General features: G+C 38.7%; 1 protein-coding gene across 13 annotated transcripts in view; it reads left to right on the forward strand.

Moving 5' to 3' along the window:
* PXK (PX domain containing serine/threonine kinase like) overlaps nucleotides 1-21,044 on the forward strand; it is a 37,097-nt gene that overhangs the window by 8,366 nt on the left and 7,687 nt on the right. For 6 of the 13 annotated variants that reach the window (XR_012630224.1, XM_074878991.1, XM_074878999.1 and 3 more), the window contains exons 2-17: nucleotides 2,375-2,425; nucleotides 3,099-3,146; nucleotides 7,770-7,956; nucleotides 9,941-10,018; nucleotides 10,191-10,264; nucleotides 11,167-11,241; nucleotides 12,493-12,597; nucleotides 12,757-12,858; nucleotides 13,475-13,636; nucleotides 14,918-15,035; nucleotides 15,487-15,565; nucleotides 17,765-17,813; nucleotides 18,589-18,666; nucleotides 19,083-19,169; nucleotides 19,790-19,859; nucleotides 20,821-20,883. Coding sequence is in view for 11 of the 13 variants with exons in the window: in XM_074878991.1 (XP_074735092.1) it covers nucleotides 2,375-2,425; nucleotides 3,099-3,146; nucleotides 7,770-7,956; nucleotides 9,941-10,018; nucleotides 10,191-10,264; nucleotides 11,167-11,241; nucleotides 12,493-12,597; nucleotides 12,757-12,858; nucleotides 13,475-13,636; nucleotides 14,918-15,035; nucleotides 15,487-15,565; nucleotides 17,765-17,813; nucleotides 18,589-18,666; nucleotides 19,083-19,169; nucleotides 19,790-19,859; nucleotides 20,821-20,883 (1,426 nt within the window). In the remaining 2 variants the exon portion in view is untranslated. Of the gene's footprint in view, nucleotides 1-2,374; nucleotides 2,426-3,098; nucleotides 3,147-6,797; nucleotides 6,940-7,219; nucleotides 7,400-7,769; nucleotides 7,957-9,940; nucleotides 10,019-10,190; nucleotides 10,265-11,166; nucleotides 11,242-12,492; nucleotides 12,598-12,756; nucleotides 12,859-13,474; nucleotides 13,637-14,917; nucleotides 15,036-15,486; nucleotides 15,566-17,764; nucleotides 17,814-18,588; nucleotides 18,667-19,082; nucleotides 19,170-19,789; nucleotides 19,860-20,464; nucleotides 20,747-20,820; nucleotides 20,884-21,044 lie in introns of those variants that run through there. The other 7 variants (XR_012630225.1, XM_074878992.1, XM_074879000.1 and 4 more) reach the window with 4 other exon arrangements.

Raw genomic sequence — 21,044 nt, forward strand, 5'->3', positions numbered from 1 at the left:
CAGATATTGATGACCTGTCAATAAAGGATATTTTAAGTGAATTTTAGAAAATGGAGTAGCATTTTTGCCTGAGCAGCACTGTGCTTTGGAAGGAAACTTCAGTAAATAAATTCTGGATTAGTTAAGGGTCAACACACAAGGTAATGCCATCTGGTAAGTGTTGCCTTTGCCTCTTGTCTGGAATAGTCGTAATTCTTGATTTACACTACTTTTCATGGTGGTTAATGTTAAATGAGAATTTATTTCTACATAGGGATTCTCTGATGTGTCCCACTTTGTTTGCATCCAGTGGTGTATTCATGTTTTTCAGTGTACGAGCTTTTAATTTCATTTCATTTGAGAGTTAGTTCTGTGTGGTTCTGAAGGCAACTTCCACAACCAGAAGGCGCTTCACAGTACCTGAAAAGAGTGGTTAATAAATGCCTGTAGTGGATTTTTAACTGTGAAGCTGAATTTATAATACTTCATGGATCAAACACTCAATTGAATTACCTAGGTGGTATGCAGGTACATGCCAGGTAGTTATTGTTACAGAATGGACAAATTTGGTATATAAACTCAAGATGCTGGAAATGCCTTTGTTTATTTGTTGTTATTTCGTTATTGTCTATTCATGATAATTCGGAATGCAGCATTAATTTTAATACCTGAAAAAATTGTGCATAATGCTCTGATCTGTCCTTTTTGTTTGTGTAAGACTCCTATTGATGTAAGCAGTTCAACAAAATTAGGTGGCATTTGAAATCGAAAAATTGTTCAGCACTTTACATAAAATACATTTGAAAGTTTGTACCAGGGTGAATGAAGTCATCTGAGCTGAATAACAAATGATTTATCATGTGATGCTTGCTGCACTGCAGGCAATAACTAGGTGGGTACTCACGCGTCGCTTGGCACAAATGCAAAATGCTTTTTTGCATGTTCCAGCTTAGAAATGCTGTGAGCCATGGCTTGAATGTGTATTTGGTTTAGAATGTCTAGTTCTCTCTTTGAATTTTGTAGCTGCAGGTGTGCAGTGTGACCGAGCGTGTTCAGTGAGGAAGCCTGAAGGATTTAGTGGTACTTTGAGCACCGGTGGTGGGTCCTGCCACCCCTGGCCAAGCACAGCAGAAAAGATGAATGTGCTTAAAAGGTGCTGGGGACATAGGCCTCTCTGACAATGTCAGACTGGTACAATGGGAAGGAAGGTGTGAAAACATAGGTATCTGTGTGGCTTCTTCCCCCTCTTCTGACTCTGGGTACTCTCCAGCTTTCTTCAGTGTTGGGAGCTGTGTTTTCTCAGACAGCTCCTTACTTTTTGGCTTTACATTTTCATATTTTTCAATGTAAATTATGTGGCTGTGGGATTATCTGTGTAATAAGACTTTAAAAAGAGCTGCATTTATAGAGCATAGTATATGCAAGTGGTAAAGGAAGTCTCTGTTACTACACTTAGCCCACGTTAATTTTATTTCTTTGCTAATTAAACAATATCTAAAATGGAGGTTACAGACTTTCTAGGAAAAGGACTTGCCTTGTTTCTGAACTTTGAAATGTCAAAAGTGTTTTAAGAGCTGTTTTCAAAGTTAGAGTAGGGGTAAACAAAATCACGGCTTCCTTGAAGTATGTCTGATTAGGTGTACAAAATACTTGGCATCTATTCTTGACATAATTAGATAAATCTCAACTAACGATATTGCTGTATTGACCAGGTATTAGTCTACAAAAGGTGCAGTGGAACTTGAAATGAAGAGATGGAAAATAATTGTGCTTTATGAATGTAACTGTGGTGGGAGAATTATTAATTCCTGAAACTTAGAAGTGGTTCACTGAGATTTAGATATATCTGCATCGTTAATATATAAATCATTAACATTAAGCATTCATTATAAATGAAGAATTATCACCATGAGAAACTGATATGTTCTAGTTACTCAAGCACACTCCAAAGCTTTTGCAGTAACCTTTCTTGTACAAAAATAATTAGAGGTTGGGCAGCTGTAGATATTTACTGGCATTTATTCTGTTATGATGGTGGCAGTAATTCCTGGGGGCTACTTGTTAGATGTTGGAGGTGAGGAGAGGTTTCTTCAGCTGTGGTTGGCAGAGATGTGTGGTGAGTATGCTCTTGCTATCTTTTTCCTTCACTAAACGAAACTGTTCAAGTGCTTCACAGGTCTGCAAACTCTTGGACCTCTCTGTCTTCTACTCTGTAAAGCAGAGAGACAGCTGCTAGTGATGGGTCTGAGCAAACCCAGCTCTGACCTTCACCTTGGTACTTAAAATCTGGTTCTGAATGTTTCCTAGTTGGATAGTGGTCATATTTGGAGAAGTACCTAATAACTTTCTTCAGCTCGTTAGTTCTCGTTTCTAATAACTTTTTTCCTTTTATTAGGAATATATAATCCGTGTTCAGAGAGGAGTTTCAGCAGAAAACAGTTGGCAGGTAATTTCTTAAACTGCGGTTCATGTAACCAGGATGCCTTTTTAGGAAGAGTTTGAAAATTGTCTCTTCCTAGCTTTTTAAATTTGAGCTGGGGAGGGAAATGTTTGTTTGGAATTGAGAACATGAAGTGCTTGAATACTTTTGGTCAAAAACTAAGAGAAAAACAGTCTTGCTGCCAGCTGCAGAAGGCACGTTGTCTGCTGCTGTTGTGAATATTCCAGGAAAATTGCCTGTCGTGTTACTGCTGTGTGTTGCTACAACCATCGTTTTTAAATCTCAAATGCTGGTTTGCCTGCCTTAGTGCTAAAATCACAGCCTTGCTGATACATGACCAATGAAACCTAGAAGTAGTAATGAGGATGACTGTGAAAAATTGTTGCATCTAATATGGCAAAAATGCTATGTGTGCAGACAACTTTGCTCGCAAATATTTTTTTAAGCTGTTCTAAGATAACGTTTAGAAATGCATTTTCGTTCTGGTTGAGATGTGATTAAAAACTCTTCTTTGCTCCCTGGCAACGTGACATAAATCCAGCAGTTATGCATTTGTACAAAAATGGTTAAAAGAAGAAGATTATGAATGGGAATTATTTTTCTTTGATGGGATTTTGAAGAGTAAAATGCTAATGGGAAAAGTAATATGTTTCCTGAACTTTGTCTTTATATTTTGCAGATTGTGAGGCGATACAGTGACTTTGACTTGCTTAATAATAGCTTGCAGGTAACTTTCACCCTTGATACATAAATATAAAATGTCATTTAGAAGGATATATTTAAAATGGCTTGTGATATTTTTATATATATATTGCAGTGAAGAAAAAATACAAATTCACGTAGCTGTAAAGAGAAACTGTGACTTCAAATATAACTTGAATGTATACTTTTTTCACTCTTATGTTTTCTCTTGTAAAATTTTAATTTTAGCATCAACGGGACCAATTTATGTAGAAATGGAGGAAATTGGCAGATACTGAATCTTTCCCTTCAGTACTGTGACTTGTTCCGGTTTTATGTGTTATTATTTGTTCCTCCTTTGATTTGAAGAAAGCCAAGGCACATACCAACCTTATAAATTCAGCATTGAAGTGCTACGTGTCTCATTATTTATATTCATCTAAAAGCACTACCAGATGCTGCTTATCATGTGATGGTTTTCTGTATCACTGCAAAGTGTTCCTTAGTTAAACACTGGACTTACTGTGTGTTTTCTTTTGCTGTCCTAAAAAGCATTTCTTTTTAGTTTGTGTGGGAAAAAGCAGGGTATATGAGTGTGTTTGGGAGAAGGGGGGAAGCAGCAGTGACTAGCATCTACAGGAGTGAAACCTGTTACTTGAGACTTCCATAGTACTAGACAAATAAGATAAAGAGAATGCTTGTGCTATTTGAGGATAGGTTTTTGTGACTTTGAAATTTTTTTCCTTGTTAAATGTCATGTGAATTCAAGAACTTAATCCTGCTTCCACTTCCTCTTCCTCCGTCCCCCCCCCAATCAAATCAGCTATTTGCATGAAGAACCTCAGTGAGCAGAAACATGTAAGGATGTTGAATTGTGCGCTCTGATAGTCTCCTATAACTGATTTCTATGCTAGAAGGTGGATGGGAGGGCAAATTAGTCATAATTCAACAGATGCAACACGGTTGCCTTGTGGAATTATTTTATTTAATGTGCAGTAGCACGTAGGAACTTTTATCATGACCTAGAAACCTTTTGTGTGATGTGCTGAATATATGCAATGCAAAGATGTCTCCTGCTCCAGAGAAATCAAAGATTTAAGATTAGATAAGCACCCGTGGGAACACAAAGAAATGAGATAGTACTAGTTGTCACGGTACATAGTGGTCATTGTGGTCTTAACCATAGTCAAGTTTTGATAAAAATCACAGAGAATTTTGAGCAAGTTTTAAAAAGAAGAAAGAGTTCACTTTTGCAGCCACCTATAACAAGCTCCTCTTAACCATGGGGAATAGAATGTGTTAAGGCATGAAAAAGCTTTGTTGCATTCTCATTTAACTTTCAAATGAGGCAGCTTTAGTAGAAAAGGCAATGGACCTTTAAGACTTAAAATTCAGAAATGACAGGTACTGAAAAGTTAGGCCTAGGTGGAAGGTCTAGAAAGTGAAGGTAAGTAGGTTATGTGTGATGTAGTGTGGAAGGAAAAGGCCTTTGTATCTGAGACAGAGGCAAATGATGAAAGTGGAGGGTTCAGGAGATTATTTGACAGCAACTCGCATAGTGGGACAAGGAAGAATTTGAAACGAGAGAGAGGTTTTTGCAGATATAAGATACCAAGATATGGGACAAGAATGTCAGCTGCTTGGATGGCTAGAAAAGATCAAAACAGAACCATGAAGACATACCTCTGACTGGGCTAGAAGGATGTGCAGAAGGTGGCTAAATTAACAGGTCGTGTTCTTTAGCACTTGGTCTCCTTCAATGAAAACTACTGCTCACCCTTTGTTCAGACTCCCATTTCTGCTTTCCACAGTCTGGAAAGGTGAAGATGTATCTCTGCTTGGAGACAGCCTTTCCTGGCTAGTACAGAGAGCGGCCCTAAAAGGTGTAATTCTTCATTATGTGCCCAGCAGAAGGGCAGGAAGAGAGTTTTAAGCCTTTATCAAAAATGCACAGCTCTGCTTTTGACAAACACCACTGCTCCTCCAGCCTAGTTCTATATGCCAGGGCTTGAGAGACAGCAGACAGTAGCTGATGAGAGGCATGTTAAAATTGTTCTTTTCTCCCACTGTTTTGGAGTTTTTAAAGAATTGCTCTTTGTGATGCTGGAGCTGAAGTTTTCTGATCCATTAAGTCATGCAACACTCCTCAGTTCTTTCCACCCAGAACTCTAAGCAACAATATTTCATCCCAATATTCAAGTCCCGTGGCATGTTTTTAAACTCTTTAAATTCTAGTCTAGTGTATATTGAAATTAAACAAACAGAACTCCAAGCAAAACAAAGTGCACACACACACACCCACACACACACCCCAGTATAAAGCAACGAACAATAAGAAAATACCAAATCCCAGTCTCCTTCCTTCAAAACTAAAATGTTGCTGGAAAAACTGCTGGAGCTTCTTTCAGGTGTAAAGCTCCAAGTTCTTCCAGTTCTTGTAGCATACTTGACCTCTCTGTAGGTTTGGGTGGTTGTGTTTGAACACATAGCTGCAGTTGAGTTGGAATGCAACTTTTCTGCTGTTAATCTGATGCTACCTATATAATAGTAGCAAGGATTGAGAATTTCAAAGCTGTCTAGGCTAGGGGATGCAGTCCTACCAAACACCTTGGAAAACAACGAGAAGTATATACCTGTGGCCCTGATCTGCATCAGGAAGTTTCAAACCAGATTCTCTGAATGCTCAACTATGTACTGGATTGAAAAGCTCCTTCTAGACTGCCCTGCATTTCTTCCTCTTCACTTGTTTGTCAGAGATGTGTGGAGATCATTGGCTACTCTTCTGTTTTGTCAAGTGAACTACTGGTACAGTATTCGCAGCAAGCTATCTGGCTTTTGTGAAGCATTTTATTGCAGCTTTTGAACAGACATTCCTGAGCAGCCTGTGGTTTGAAGATAAGAACGTTAATTCCCAGGTTCTTCTGTGGCAAAGCCCATCCTAACTCCAGTGCTGAGCAGGGGCCACTGAGAAGTACTGCTGGTGTTTGAAAGCATGCAGGGTCTTTGCTAGGTCAGGACCTCAGTGAGGTCGTCTTCTGTGGTAGAGTGTTCTCACTGTGCTGTGTGTTTTGGCAGGTTGCTACAAAAACCTGGGGGTGAATGTTACTTTCTGCTGGAAAATAGCAGATGTGTGGTTTATTGAAGTAAGTTTTGAACAAATAATAGTGGTTTGAAAACATCTGAACTAGAGTCTTTTTCTCTCTGATGGTAGCAAGCTGTCAGGTCAAGAAGGTAAAGGTGATTATGATTTGACATGCTTTTCAAGTGAGTAATACCAGAAATGGATTTAGTTTTTGTTTAGAAACTTGTTTTAGAATTGAAGTAAGAGTGGTCTGCCAGATGAAAGTTCTGTGTGCCTTTGGCGTTAAAACTAATTGGTGAATTACTGGCTGTAAGTGGTATATTGTTGGTTTAGGGTTTATTCCTGAATATTTTTATTTTGTTTTCCCCTTGGGTGTAAAAGAACATTAAAAAACTGTCAGTGGATAGGATGATTTTTATTAACATCTTCTGTAATTCAGGCGTAGTTATAGTTCTTTTTCAGCCCGTGATTTGCTGTCAAAAACTGGGGAAGTAGAAGTGCTAAGGTTAGTGAGAGGACAACTCCTGTGTTCAAGAGGAGGTAAAAATGGAAAGGGATTGCTACTTCTGCCCCAGTTTGAACTAATCCTTTACTTTTTTCCACTAGTTAAAATGAAAGTTGGTCAAACACCAAAAGTCCCTGTCTTCTCCCTGGTGAACTGTTTGCTTTAGAAATGAGGTTATTGCATCTGGTGTAATTGATCCTGCATTACATATTTCTTGAAGATAACTCCCATGGAGATTCCAGCATACCCAAGGCAGGTGCTTTGATCTGCAGGACAACGACGTGTTAACAACATGAAAAATTTATTCTGGCAATTCACATGACGTAATTGAATATAAACACTGAAGATGATCACTTTGATCTGACTTACATAAGGCTTTGAGTTTCTGCAACATTTTTTCATTGTCCTATTTTGAAGTATTTCTCTGGTTTTATCTGAAGTTTTGGATCACTTATGTCAACATAAAACAACTACTGTACATCCACTGGTAGATTGCAGCTATTTCTGGGTTGAAAGATGTATGGCTGTTTAAAAACTGTACAGCAAAAAATTCAGAAGAGAAAATGGAAAAGTTGCACCATATTTGAAGTGACAGATTTAAAATACTGACAGTAAGGACTTTAAATTACCTGTAAAGGCAGTAGAGGCAAAGGAAAGTAATTAATCTGCACTTCATGAAGTAAGAAAGCATAAATCTTATCCAGAGAAAATGGTAAGGTGTGAATTGGTTTTGTGCTGTGGCGGAGGTGTGTGATAGAAAGAATTTGGCTGAAAATTGTAGCCATTTAGTATCTGAAAGTTTTGTGTAGTGATTTTAAATGCATGACTCACTAGCAAAAATGTATCTCTTCACATTTTCAGTGTTGTTCCACTTACTAATCTCTTCACGGTGGGACGCGAGCTGTTGTCTGACTAGCTCACCCTGATAACAGTACTTAGAAAAAACATAGAAGCTTGTGTATACACAGTACAAAAAGAGTTATCCAGTAGTTAGCTTGCTGCTGAGAGTCTTTCTAGGTTGCTAGTTTATATCCCTGAGCCATTTTGAGAGCAAGGTTAGTAATTCTTCCTCTCTTTTTAAGATCTCAACTCTAAGTCTACCTCTTCCTCCAAAAAAATTGATTGGAAATATGGAACGTGAATTCATAGCTGAAAGACAGAAGGGACTCCAGGCCTATCTCGATGTAATTACTACCCATCACATACTGTCTAACTGTGAACTGGTAAAAAAATTCTTGGACCCAAACAGCTATTCTGTAAACTACACTGGTAAGTAAGAAATTGCAAAACTGCATTACAGTTTCCCTTTAGCATGTGTGTGTATCTTCCATGAATGCTGGCAAGCATTTACACTGAAATGTGGGGGGTGGATGTGGGGAACAACCTTCAAAACCATCGTACTGTGCCCGTGATTATATATGATAACGTTTCTCCAGCTCTGTGCATGAATCATGCTGCAATTGTCAAGAAAATATTTGAATTATTTTACAGAGGAGAGGTGAGGGTCAAGATCTATATAAGCAGAACTTGAGGGAGGAGGGTTGGTGAGAGTGACATCTACTTTTTGACAGTTTGTGATAAATGGGGAGGGTTGGTGGTTGGAAATTATTTGTCTACCAAGTGCAAGGTGGAGTTAAGTTTGTCAGCTCTGTATTCTGTTAAAACAGCAGATCTTCTGAACACTGAATCTTGGCGTTCGTCATGGTTCTGAGGTTTTTCAACTCAACAGGAACAATTGTGGTCATCTCATCTAGCTGCCACTATCACTTTGGGTTGTGAGACTTCCTAGAGCTAATTATTTGAGCTAGGTTGAGTACTTTTTCAAGGCTTGAATAAGTCACACCCCCTCTCCCTACAAATATTAGAAAAATCACTGCATCCCTAAAATGATATCCCGGTGATCAGTTCTCTTCATTATTAAGTGTTCCTTTGAATTTGTCTGACTTCAGCCATTGGAAATTGTTAAATATTTATCTTATAGACTGAAAAAACCTTCCTGTTAGTGGTGAAACCCACTCCACAGATTTAGTCTGTGGGCATACTGACTCTTTGCAAAATGCAAAGCTTGTTTTCATAAAAGCAGAGCCTACTGAAGCAGGAACTTACTGCTTCCTTTTCGCTTGTCTTTTTGCTCCCCCTTTATGTAACGTTCTTGTGTCTTCAGCTTCAAAGTGCAAAGAACATTTCCCGGATGTTTATGATAAGCTGTGGAGGAGCTGTAAATTATTAGTAACTCTTTAAGGATACAGTTTGTCTGGCTAATGCTGAGAAAGCAATTTAAATCCTCTAGGAGACACTGTGACTTCTGTGTTAGCTCTGAGCTCTTTCATCAAGTTTTTTTCAGCAAGTCGCTGGGAAGTTAGTTGCAATCAAGTCATTGCCTATGGTCTTTGGAGACACCATCCGTTTGTCATTTCTTAGCTACTGGAGCAGTGAGCTGATATTTACTGCGCTGTTCTCTCTCTTTTTCCTAGCGTATTTTTAGAGAGAGAAGATGCAGTGCAGAAAGATCAGCATATCCATACCTTTTTGCTGTGTTTCTATGCCAAGATAAGCCATGTTAGAGAAAACTCCTTGTTGGCATGATTCCCTTTTTCCCCCTGCTGTCACGGCTTCTCACTGAGATTTCCCCTCAGATTCCTTCATGAATAAACTGGTTGTGTTCCCAGCTCTGGGAGAACTCAGTAACCAGAAGGGTGTCTGCCCCCCGCCCTGTGAAATGTGTGGATATATAACAAAATACCTTTGCCTGCACAGAAAAGGGCAGAATAACACATAGTGAGACAGAACTGATTAGTTTACATAGTTTACATGTAGTAATAGTGATGTAGATGCACGTTAAAGAGATGTAAAAGCTCTTTTACAGGTACAGCAGAAACATTTACTGATCTAATGTAATGTACACCTAGTGTGGGAAATCTTAGCTGTGAGCCTTGGATTTAGACTTGGAAATGTAGATCTAGTACAGATAGAATGCAGACTGGTAAGCTAAGTTTTCCAAAGGCAGTGCTTGCTTTGTTTTCTCTCTGGATTTGAGTTATCAGGTTAAAAATGCAAATGGCCTTTAACTGTGTTTTTTATCTGATTTCCTTTCAAAGTGATTTTGCTGACTTTCAGTCTGAATTCCTGCAGGCTTTCTTCTGGCATTGAACCTTACCTAATATGTGGATAATAACATTATATAGTATCTTAAAAAAATGTTATCTTTTTTTTTTTTTTCTCTCTTTCTTCTTCTTCTCCTTTTTCTTTCCAGAAATTGCCTTACAGCATGTTTCAATGTTCTTCCGATCAGAACCAAAGTGGGAAGTGGTGGAACCATTAAAAGATATAGGTAAGAAGAGCATGTATGTGTGAAGACTTGTCTGATTTTTATTTTTTTTTTCCAGCTATACAAGTTGCCCTAAGATTGCTGTAGTATCTTTGCTTACAGACCTTGTCCTGCCTGTAAGCTTTGTGATTTAGTAGTGTTTAATTAAAGCTGCTGATGACTCTTCTTTTTGTAGGTTGGCGTATACGTAAGAAATATTTCTTAATGAAGATTAAGAATCAACCAAAGGAACGGCTAATGTTAAGCTGGGTATATATGCTTTCATTTCATACTCAAGTCTTTCTTAATGAACCTGGCTTATTTCATTTATATTGACTACCATACGTGAGTGACAGTGAGATAGACTTAGGAGCTCAGGCTTTGAATGAGCCTTGGAAGTCCTTAGGTGGATGTGTGGTGTGGGAACTTCTTGTGTTTCTTTCCTCTGGTGGCAAATCCAGTTTGCAAGTTTCTGTGCCTGGTAATTTATTCCCATTCCTGCCCCTCAGGTTTCTGTAGTTGTAATGATGCAGCTATTTACCATAGTATAAATTTTCTTGCTGAAAATAGTAAGGTGATCCTTTTTGAAGTGGTGGGTTTTCTTCCTTGGTTCCTCAGTTGTACTGGCAAACTAATAGGTGAGAGAGGCATGAATTGCTCCTTTAAGGTAGACATGTATTGACACCAAACAGTTTGTTGTTACCAGACACTTGCTTATGCTCCTGTGCTGAAACATGCTGGCCTCTTAATTATATGAGCATAGCTGTTTGTGAGACTTCACTGGAGAGCGGATATCGCTAAAGCCTGCAGTCGGAGGGAAGTTTTTTTTTTTTGCTGGAGAGGAAGAAGGTGGAGGTTTAAGCCTTATCAGTTCACAATGCACACAGACCCCAGTTTGGGGTTGGCAGAGTTCATTCAGTGGTGGTAATGCACGTCAGATATGGGGGAGGAAGGAGGCAATAATACTTACTTATGGTCAGACGCTTTGTATTGTAAAGCTGTGGCCTTATTCAGCCTCTTCAAGTTTCATTCTGTATGTGGAATTTCCTTGCTTGCTCTTCAAATATATCTTCAAGCAGCTGTCTTAAATTGTGAGAGCAGAATATAGATCACGTTTTCCTTATGGAATGCAACATCTATTATGATGCCATTCTTTTCCTATTTATTTTCAGGCTGATCTTGGCCCTGATAAATACTTGTCTGACAAAGACTTACAGTATGCTGTGAAACTTCTTTCTTCCTGTTCTGTGAGTATTACTTGAAGACTTTTAAATTGTGCCAGCACAAAAGTGCTTGTCAAGGACTGACCTTGCAAAAGCACATGTAGCCTGGTAGACATAGTTTGTAATTTTAGAGTTGCTTTCATTTAAAGACGTGAGAGCCTTTTAATTACGTTTCCCACACAATATGAAGTAACATGTTCTCAGCACAAATAATAATCCTGCAGAATTATTGCAGGAGATTCAGCGTTGTGGTTAATTGTATTTTTTAATTCTTGTGCAGTGCTATGAGATCACGAGCTTTTATTTCAGCTCCTCAACACGTCCAGGCTGTTAGGATAGTGCTGTCTAGGTGTAATTGCTAACCCGTGGGCTGGGGATTGTCTCAGGCAGTAGTGGATAAGGCAGTGGAATGAGTGTTGTTATTCTTTCAGTTCTTTGAACTTAAGACAGGAGCATTTTAGTAGAAGTACAGTGGAGGCTGTACAATTTTAAAGCTCTGTGCAATGCCACATTATAAATCCAATAGGCATCTCTGTCTGAAAAACTCCAAAAGGAGTTTCTCTTTAAGGACGTTAAGCATGTGGGAGACTGGCTGAAAAGGATGGTATTTAAACTGGTAAACCTCTGTGCAGTCCTGGAACCCAGCAGATGTGCACAACAGAAGAGGCTGAAAACTAGGCTTCTCAACCCCCAAACCTGATTGAAACTGATGGATTAAAATAAGACATGAACAAGGGGTCTTTTCTTAACTAGCTATTTCAATTAGTATATGTGTCGCATGTGTAATTTACTCCCAGCTGTGCTGTCTCATTTGGTTTCACAAAGTTGCAGGAAGTTGTTATAATAATTTCTGAAGACATAAAAGTGTTATGACAGCTATTAATGCCAAGTTTCCTTATGTGACATAGTTGTATAAAACCGTGAATGAATTTATTGGTTTAGCATGACTTAAACCTGCAGTAAAGCTGCTCATGTATAAGTGCTAATGGTGCTGGATTCTTCATTTGTCTAAACAGCCAATCTGTTTTGTTAAAAATAGTGATTTTTTTTCCTTTTTTTTTTAATTTATGTGGAAATTGAACAATGTCCTTGTGAAGTTTTCTTTGCGTTTACTCCTGGTTAAGACTGAATAACTTGAGCAAATGTCACTGACAGAATCCAATTTATTACCTTAAATATATAATTCAGGCAGAGCTTTTCTTACTTGTGAATCAAGCAAAACTGAATTACAGAATCTGTCATCTAACACTTACCTACAGTTTCTTCTTTTGGCAGCATCCCTATATTTACAAAATCACTTTTGCCACTGCCAATGAATCTTCAGCGCTGGTTATTAGACCATTCAGTGAAAAAGGGACACTAAAAGACCTTATTTATAAGGTAAGATCTTCCCCCCCCCCCGAAGTCAAATGGTAGAACGCTTGCTGGATTGACCATAGTATGTCTTTTATAAAACTGTTTACCATCTATTGCTAAACAAACTAAGACAATTACTAGCTTTTCTGGGCATGATACTTGATATGTATGTTTCTTTTGAAGGCAAAGCCAAAAGATCCATTCCTGAAGAAGTATTGCAATCCTAAAAAAATTCAAGGTCTTGAACTTCAGCAAATAAAAACATATGGAAGACAAATATTAGAGGTAGTATTTTTTTTTTTTTTTGCTTTATTTACCAGCCTTTATGATCTCTTTTTTGGTTGCCAACTGGTTTAACTAGAAAAAGTAGACAAACTTTTGAACATACAAGCTTTATTTCAACAGCAGACTTCAAAGCTAAATGTAAATTGAGATTAACTGCTGGGAGTTGAATGTAGATATGTATGTGTAAGTCCATTTCTGACCAAAAAAAAAAAAAGGCAGTTGGTACGTGTGGAGCTTAAGTGGGAGAGAGGCGATAATGGAGTTTTTTCCTCATGGAAAAAGGGAAAGAAGTAATTCATTGTCATTAATGTGTTTTTTTAAAATTTTTATTCAAACTATAATATTGAGTAGAATTTTGAATTTTAGTTTCAAGATCTCTTTGGGAGGTGTCTGTAAGGCTGCTTTGGGGATCAGCATCAAATGTTTGTTTTGCGAGAAATGTTACCCATGAAATGGAAATGAATAGTCAGCCAAAGATGATGTAGGTAGAAGATCAAGTTGAGCAAGCAATCCAAATAGGGGCCTCATTATGTATCTGCTTTGGTATTGGAGCATTTAAGATCTTGAGATCATCAGAGCATCTTGTGACAGTGCTTCTGTGTTGGATTTTTTTCAGGTATTAAAATTCTTGCATGAGAAAGGATTTCCTTATGGCCATCTTCACTCTGCCAATGTGATGTTGGATGGGGACACCTGCAAGTTACTGGATCTAGAAAATTCCTTGTTGGGACTTCCATCATTTTATCGATCATACTTTTCACAGTTTCGGAAAATTAATGTAAGACTCAGACAATTAATTCAGCTGACTCTTATGCATTCCTTTATCCTCAACTTCTGTTTGTGGAGGACTGACTAGAATGAAAAAAACCTCTCTGAACCCCTTTTCTTTAATACTTTTCTCCATCCAATCCCTTTTCTGCTTCCTCCAAATCACTGTCTGGCTGCAAAGAAGTTTTGTTGCAGCACACTGGAGTGAGGCTGAGGCCAAAGGTAAGCAGGTAGAAGGGGACTGCAGGTGAGTGTTTAGGCAAACTGCAGTTGGTTTTAAGATCTTTTTCCACCCTGGTCTTGTATTTCATAGGAATGTGCATATTGTCTACCACACTTTTTCACTTGTATGTCTGTACAATGAGTGCAGCTTAGGTGGGACTAGTAATTAGCCTTGTCTTTGGAGGACAGTGTGGAAATTGGTTAGATGCTTGCAGATGTCTAGCTATTAAAAACTGGTCTTTATTTGTTTGAAGGGTGTCTCTTAACTGAAGGCTTGCAAAGCAAAATATTATCTTCTTACAAAAATATGAAAACAAAACTTGCCCTGTTGCAGCAATAGAGTCTTCTAGCCAGCATCTTGTCCTGCCTTTAAGTTACTCATTGTAATAAATTCCATACAGCATCACGAGACAGCTGCTTACCAACCTTGCTAAACGAGTTCTACTGTGTTGTCAAAGAAACTCCAAAGTTCATGGTTAGTCCAGCTCTGTTAGTGCCATCAAAGCTCTAAGCCTCTTCCAATATGAGGAGCCATTTCTGTTTAAATATGATTCAAAAATCTTGTAAATATGCTGTCTGGGAGCTTAGCATGTATATACAGCTTGTACAAACCTAAGGAGGAGTGAGAGTCCTAAGTTTTTTGGTATGCATTTTTGCTTTTTATCTACCTCCCTGCAAAGTGACAGTTGGGCATATTATGAATCTCATTCTTTGCTGTTTGACTCAGCTAGGAAAATGTGCTTGGTTGTGATTTGTATCAATGTATGGCGCTCTAAACTCTGTACGGAAAAAGTTTACTACTTTATGTGTTTTTATGACTATGCTGCTATCCCATTTGTATCAACACATACAGAAAGACAGCAGTAGCTTCTTTAGCTTGAGGCATGAAGATTTCCTTTGAGCTAAAGTTGTGTGGGGAAATGATTGTGGTTAGGAACTGTCTTTATGGTTTTTCTTTTCTATCTTCAAATGCAAGTCCATTTTTAACGGGTTATTGTGTTTTCAAACCAGTTGTGAAAAAGCGATTAGTTCTAGCAAGCTGTGTTTTTATTTTTTTGTTCCTCCACAGACTTTAGAAGGTGTTGATGTACATTGCTTTGGACACTTACTGTATGAAATGACGTACGGAAGACCCCCAGATACGATTCCAGTAGACAGTTTCCCTCCTGCACCATCAGTGTTTGTTGGTTAGTATGCAAATGAAAAAATACCAGTCTCAGCTTCCTGGGTACTCTTACTTTTTACCTAAACTGAAGTGCTGTGGAATAGCAGCCTAAGATCTTTGCAGCCTGTGACTGGAAAGAATTAGTTAGTAATTTGTAAAAACAGAAAATGTGTTCTTCCTGAAGTATATGTAGCATATAAGTAAAACTTTTGTTTTAATTATTAACTGAGTGATAAAGCAGTGTGTAGTAAGTAATGAGATGCCTGGATTCCCTCGCCTCATGTCTAACATTCTTGAAAAGTTTGTATGTGTAATATAACATTATAATAAAAACCACATGCCACAGAGCTTCATGACTGCTTAGTTGATGCAATACTTAGGGGAACATCACACAGCAGTGCCAGACGTTCATTCTAAATCATTTGCTATCCCGCCGTGCAAAAATGTGTTCATTCTTATTCTTTCTTTGGTAGTGTCTGTGTTGGAATCCATTCTGACCTGTGAAGCTATGAAGAATGGCATGCCAACTGTTTCACGGCTCTTACAGATGCCGTAAGTCTTGTTTTATATTCATAGCGATGTTTTTAATTATATTAGGAGGAAGAACGTTTTTGCTCTTGTTCCTTTTTGGAAAGATTTGCTTCTTATTCTAAGGGATGTATAGTGTATCCCAAATGAAGCTTTAAAATTGATAGGCTTTATAGAACTTACCCCTTGTGAATATAATAGATGCTCATTTAACATTTCTTTGTCTCATGGTGTGTTGAAGCTGTTATTGCATGCATTTTATTTAGCATGGTGCTATGGTTTAAATTGATCCAGCTATTAAAGTAGTGCAAGCATGATTAAGGTAATATACAGATTGTTTTAAAGCATTTAGAATAAGGAGTCTTTTTTGCATGTCTCCTTTAGACCTACTTCAGTAGATTTTGCTAAAAGTTTGCTTATGAGTAGCAAAGTAGATCTCTTGCTCTGCTCAGCAGTGACACTTAGACTGAGTCTGGGTATGAAATGTTGTGTAGAAGTTCTGGCTGGTTTCTTGGAGGGCTGGCTTAGGGATTCTCTGAAGCATAGACAGAATGAATTTTCTTACAGGCTGTCCTCCCAGTGATGCAGTGAAGTGGTAAGGGCAGGCATGGGGCAAGACTAGGATGCAGAAAGGGAGCAATGTCAGTGCATGACTGAGCTGGAGATCATACCTGTCTGCAGTGCCATCCTGCCTGCCATTAGGAGACAATATTACCAGGGAAATTGTCTGCTGTCACTGCTGCGACATGTCACCAGCATGCTGAGTGTAGAACCACAGTTCCTGGTGGGGGGTTCTTTTATTTTTTCTTAACACGAGGCGCCAGATTCACAGCCTCATAAATGACAGATTGCCCATACCTAAATCTGGGTCTGATCTCACAGTATACAGATTGCAGTACACTTAGAGCACACTCCAAGATTTGTATTTCCTGGTTTGGAAGAGTCACTGCAGGCTTGTGTCAGCCTTCAATTCCTTCTACTCTTCCTTTCCTCTGCTCTTAAAGGAGGTGGGAGGTAGAGAGAAGAATGTAAGCAGGGAAGAAATACTATAAAACTCTGTGAATACAGGAATATACCGGTCTTAAAACATGTTGAACAATCCGTGCCCTACTCTATCTGATATGTAGGATGTTACACTACATTCCCTTCATACCAATACTCTTCATGAATGTGTTCTATGTAGATGTGCAATGTAATTAATGTAATTTAAAGCAATTAATGTAATGTAAATATTTATTAACCTTTTTTATTTATTATACCCATATAAACTATGAGTTTGCTTAATTTTGCAAGGACATGTAATCAGAAAGGTTCAGAAAAATTCTCTGTAAACAAGGATGAACCTTCATGGTTTTTTTTACAAGTCTTTTAAAATTTGCTTTATTTCTGATTTTTTTTCATGGAATGTTCTTCTTATAGACTTGATTCTAGATGTGAATTTGTTTTCTCTAGTACAGGTCTGTGATAATTTTCTGTAGTGAACAGCAGCAAAAGACTTCTGAAATATTTATCTCAGAGCCAGGCTTGAGATCTCTTTTGGGACAGTTTTCTAGTATGTTCTCCAGAACAAAGTATCTTGAAATGGACTAACCAGTTTATTTTCAGACTACCATTGCCCTCTAGTGTCTTTGTTTTGGATGGAAAAGGATTCATCATTTATGCTGTTGCTGCTGATACTATAGAGGGGAGAGCAAAAATATTAGAGTACTTTCTTTAGTTGCCTTTGCCAAAGTACAGACAAGAACCCAGATATCTTCAAATGTTAAGTTCACTCATTGATCTTTTATACGGTTCTTGTTAGTGCTAAAACAATACTCGTGCTAAGAGAGTTTTCTTAAAAAGAGCAATGATTTTGTTTAGGTGAAATTTAAAATAAAGTCCCTGGTAATCTTTTGTCATTAAAGAATCCATATACTTTTAAGGAAAAGGCGTTCTGTTTTGGGGGAACCTTCAATCCCTTTGATAATTGTACCTGTTCTGTCAGCTTTCAAAATACTCCACACAGTCTTGCTTACTCTGCCATCAGTAGTGGCTACATTCTGAGGGTTGGGTGCTGCTCATTTTACAGCAGTGCTTGGAAAATAAAAAGCAGTACCTAAAAACCTGTGGAAAAAACCCAAACAGTGGCTGAGGGAGGAGAACAGAGAAGGAAAAGTAGTATTCTCACTGTGGTTCTATCTCTTGGGAATAATATTTTTTTTTCTTTTTTTCATCTGCTCACAGATTATTCAGTGACGTCCTGCTAACAAACTCCGAGAAACCACAGTTTAAGGTAGAGTTGAACATCGATTTGCTGATGTTTGTAGAAGTGCCAGGCTGTGGGTAGCTACACATGATTGACAGATAGAGTAGAGAAGACCTGGCTTTATTTGGCTTTATGGTGATTGTCATCAGTATTTGAATTCCTTTACTGAACTGTACCCAAGAATGTTATATCACCCCTTAGAAGGGGGGGCATGGTGTGACCCATGAGTGTTCAAGTGCAGTTCCTGTCCTGGAGCTCATTTGTGTGACTAATGATGGTGCTTTATCTGAGCAGAGGCTGCTAAGTAATGTGGGTCCCTTACAGTGAAAGCAAATGAGTTGCTAAGACCTGTGGAAACTCATTTTGCTGGGTGAGACCATCAGCACATTGTTGCCAGCTCCAGTGCTGCAGTGCTGGGATTTCTGGGGAGCCACATCTGCTCCCATTGGGGAGCTCCCCAGAGCACTTCTGGAGGGCATGTGCTGTGTGTCTTGTGTTGTCACAAGGCACAGGGCAGTTTGGGGATGTGACTGGAGAATCAAACCAGTTAGCTGTCCCTGCCATTAGGGTATCCCTTCCATTATTTGGTGTTTCTTTGTCCCTGCTGTTAGATCTGTAGCTAGGTTTGGAGTGGCAAACATGCATCTAGAGTCTTCTTTTCTCCTTCACTAAGGGAATAGTGTCAGAAATTGGGGTTTTAGATGAGCAACGTGAACAGATGAACGGTGAGTTTTGAGTGGTGAAGTTGTGTTTTCCTTTATCACATTTTGTGCTATGATTTCTCCCCCCCGTTCTGTGTTAGATTCCTACAAAGCTAAAAGAGGCATTGAAAACCTCCAAGGAATGCACGGAAAAGCGATTAACAGAAGAACAGAAATTGGTAATGTCTGCATTTCTTTACTGTATTTCCTACAGACGTTCCATTTCATCTTATTGCTTTCACATGGGGAAAGGGAGTTTTTACTCAAAAGAGATTTTGAGTAATAAAGGCTTTCATCAACAGATTTGCTTTCACAAAAATGCAGTATGAGGAGTTGCAGAGCAGCTGTTGTGTGGCATTTCACTGTTCTAAGTGAGGCAGCTTCATAGGCAGTGGCTCCTAAGTTAAAGGATCATTTTAACTGCAGCATGAGGCTCCATCCTCTACCAGCAACAGTAAAGATAAAAACTAAAAATGAAAAAACTAAATATGCGAAGTGACTATAGTGTGTTTTCTTGCACCCCAAACATATGCCTTGTTTGAGAATATTTAAGATCTTAATGTGCTCTTTTTCTGGTTTTCCCTTAATTTTGAAGATTCACCAGCACAGAAGGCTGACAAGAGCTCAATCTCATCATGGCTCTGAAGAAGAAAAAAAGAAAAGGAAGATCTTAGCACGAAAAGTAAGCAATCTTTAAATGGGTTTCTCACACAGAAAAAGACCTCTATCTTTTCTGAATGTTTAGCATGCACAAGCTCAGGTACGCTGCTCTATTCTGTCCTGTGTTTTTCTGTACTATTTCCTCATTGTTTTTACTTCTGTAGCTAAGGAATAGATATTTTGAGAAGTTTAAGGTTAGAATGGTAGCTGATTTGTGTATGGTTTAACCTGTTTGAGGTTGCTGTATGAAAACTGTCCTAGTTAACACCTCACACACAGATGACAACCTGTGCTGCTTCCTGCTGCCCAGTGAGGGGATTAGAGCTTTTTTTGGTCTGCTTCTGCAGCACACTTCTGCGTTTCTCTACCTTTTTGGTGGGTCAGTTTTCTGCCTTTCCCTTGTGGTCAGAGGGTGCTGGAGTTGCTCTGGTTGCTTGCCTGGAAATATTTGAGCACAGAACAGCCTTGCTGCTGTTGTCATCACAGCAAGCACGTGTTGGGTGTGGGGAGAGGAATGCTGGGCGTTGATAAACCTTGTGTGATACAGTGGATGGCTGTTACAAATCTGTGTGTCAGTTCAATCCTTATCATGGGAATGAATAATCGCCTTCCATCTTCTGTTTCTTTTGTTCCATTTTAAAGAAGTCAAAGCGCTCTGCCTATGAAAGTGGGGAAGAACACTCAGCAAAATACAGCAACTCAAATAACTCAGGTAACTACAGTGAGAAGAGCTTGCTTCTACACAGCTATGTCAATGTTTTTGTTGTTGCTGTTGTTTTCTGGCTTAAAAGATCCAGGGTCACCATCAGTTTACACATTAATATTGGATTACCAAAGCCTAGTACCACTGCTATGGGTATTCAATAACAGATAAATCAAGGGCTTAAAAACATTGTCAGTGGTAGATTTTTCAGCTGCCTAATTTAAAGCAATGTGTCCTGTCTTCTGTGCCCCATTCCTCAAAAACATCAATCTCTTCATTCTGTTTGGTATTTGAGCAGAATAATAACAACATCCATTATTTGGGCCATTTAATAATGCAGCCTTTAGGGAGAAACTCAGTGGTGATCTGTATTCCATAGTAAGGTGTTAAGATGAATGAGAAAATTATCTGTTCAATTGCAGCTTCAAAACCAAATTCTAAAACAACAGAGCCTTTTCAGGTCTTTAGTTAGTTAAAAGGAATGGTCGGTACTACCGAACAATTTCAGAGTTGACTTGCTTGGCTAAAATGTGTCCAAAAGCAGCCTATTGTGGAAGAGTCAGATATCAGAGTAACTTGTGGAGTACAGCAACTGATTGAAAATCATCTCTTAGAAGGAGAAATGGGGTGCCATCCATGCAGTGGCACAACTCTTAAGGAGAACAGAATTTGGACGCTGAAATCCAACAGCCTAAGCAACAGAAAAGAAGTGTTTCCCATTGAGGAATACTGTTGAGTGAGCTTCTTATGTGTTTGGACCTCCTCTGGTACTGTGTACTGTAAAGCCTCTCTGTTCAGATCGGGTCTGAGTGACACTGTTCCCATGAATGGGAATCTTTCCCAAGATTTCAGTGGAAGCAGGATTGGATCTTCAGTCAATAAAGTTGGCCTCTTTCCAACAATCTGTCTTGTCTGACTGTGTTGAATTTTAATGTCACAGCTTTAGTTACTAGACTGTTGTTTTATTTAGCAGGCTCTGGGGCGAGTTCCCCATTAACATCTCCATCATCCCCCACTCCGCCCTCTACAGCAGGTAAGTTCAAGAGTCATTACAGTGTTTGTCATCTTCTTTGTGGTTTTTTTTTTTATTCCCCCCTCCCCGCCCCTCAACTGTGGGTGTTATTCCCAAGGATGGTTAAGGGATGGTGGTTTTCAAGGATGGAACACAGACACTTTGTCTTGTGTCAGCCTGAA

The sequence above is a fragment of the Strix uralensis genome, chromosome 10 (assembly GCF_047716275.1).
Source record: "Strix uralensis isolate ZFMK-TIS-50842 chromosome 10, bStrUra1, whole genome shotgun sequence".
Classification (NCBI taxonomy): domain Eukaryota; kingdom Metazoa; phylum Chordata; class Aves; order Strigiformes; family Strigidae; genus Strix; species Strix uralensis.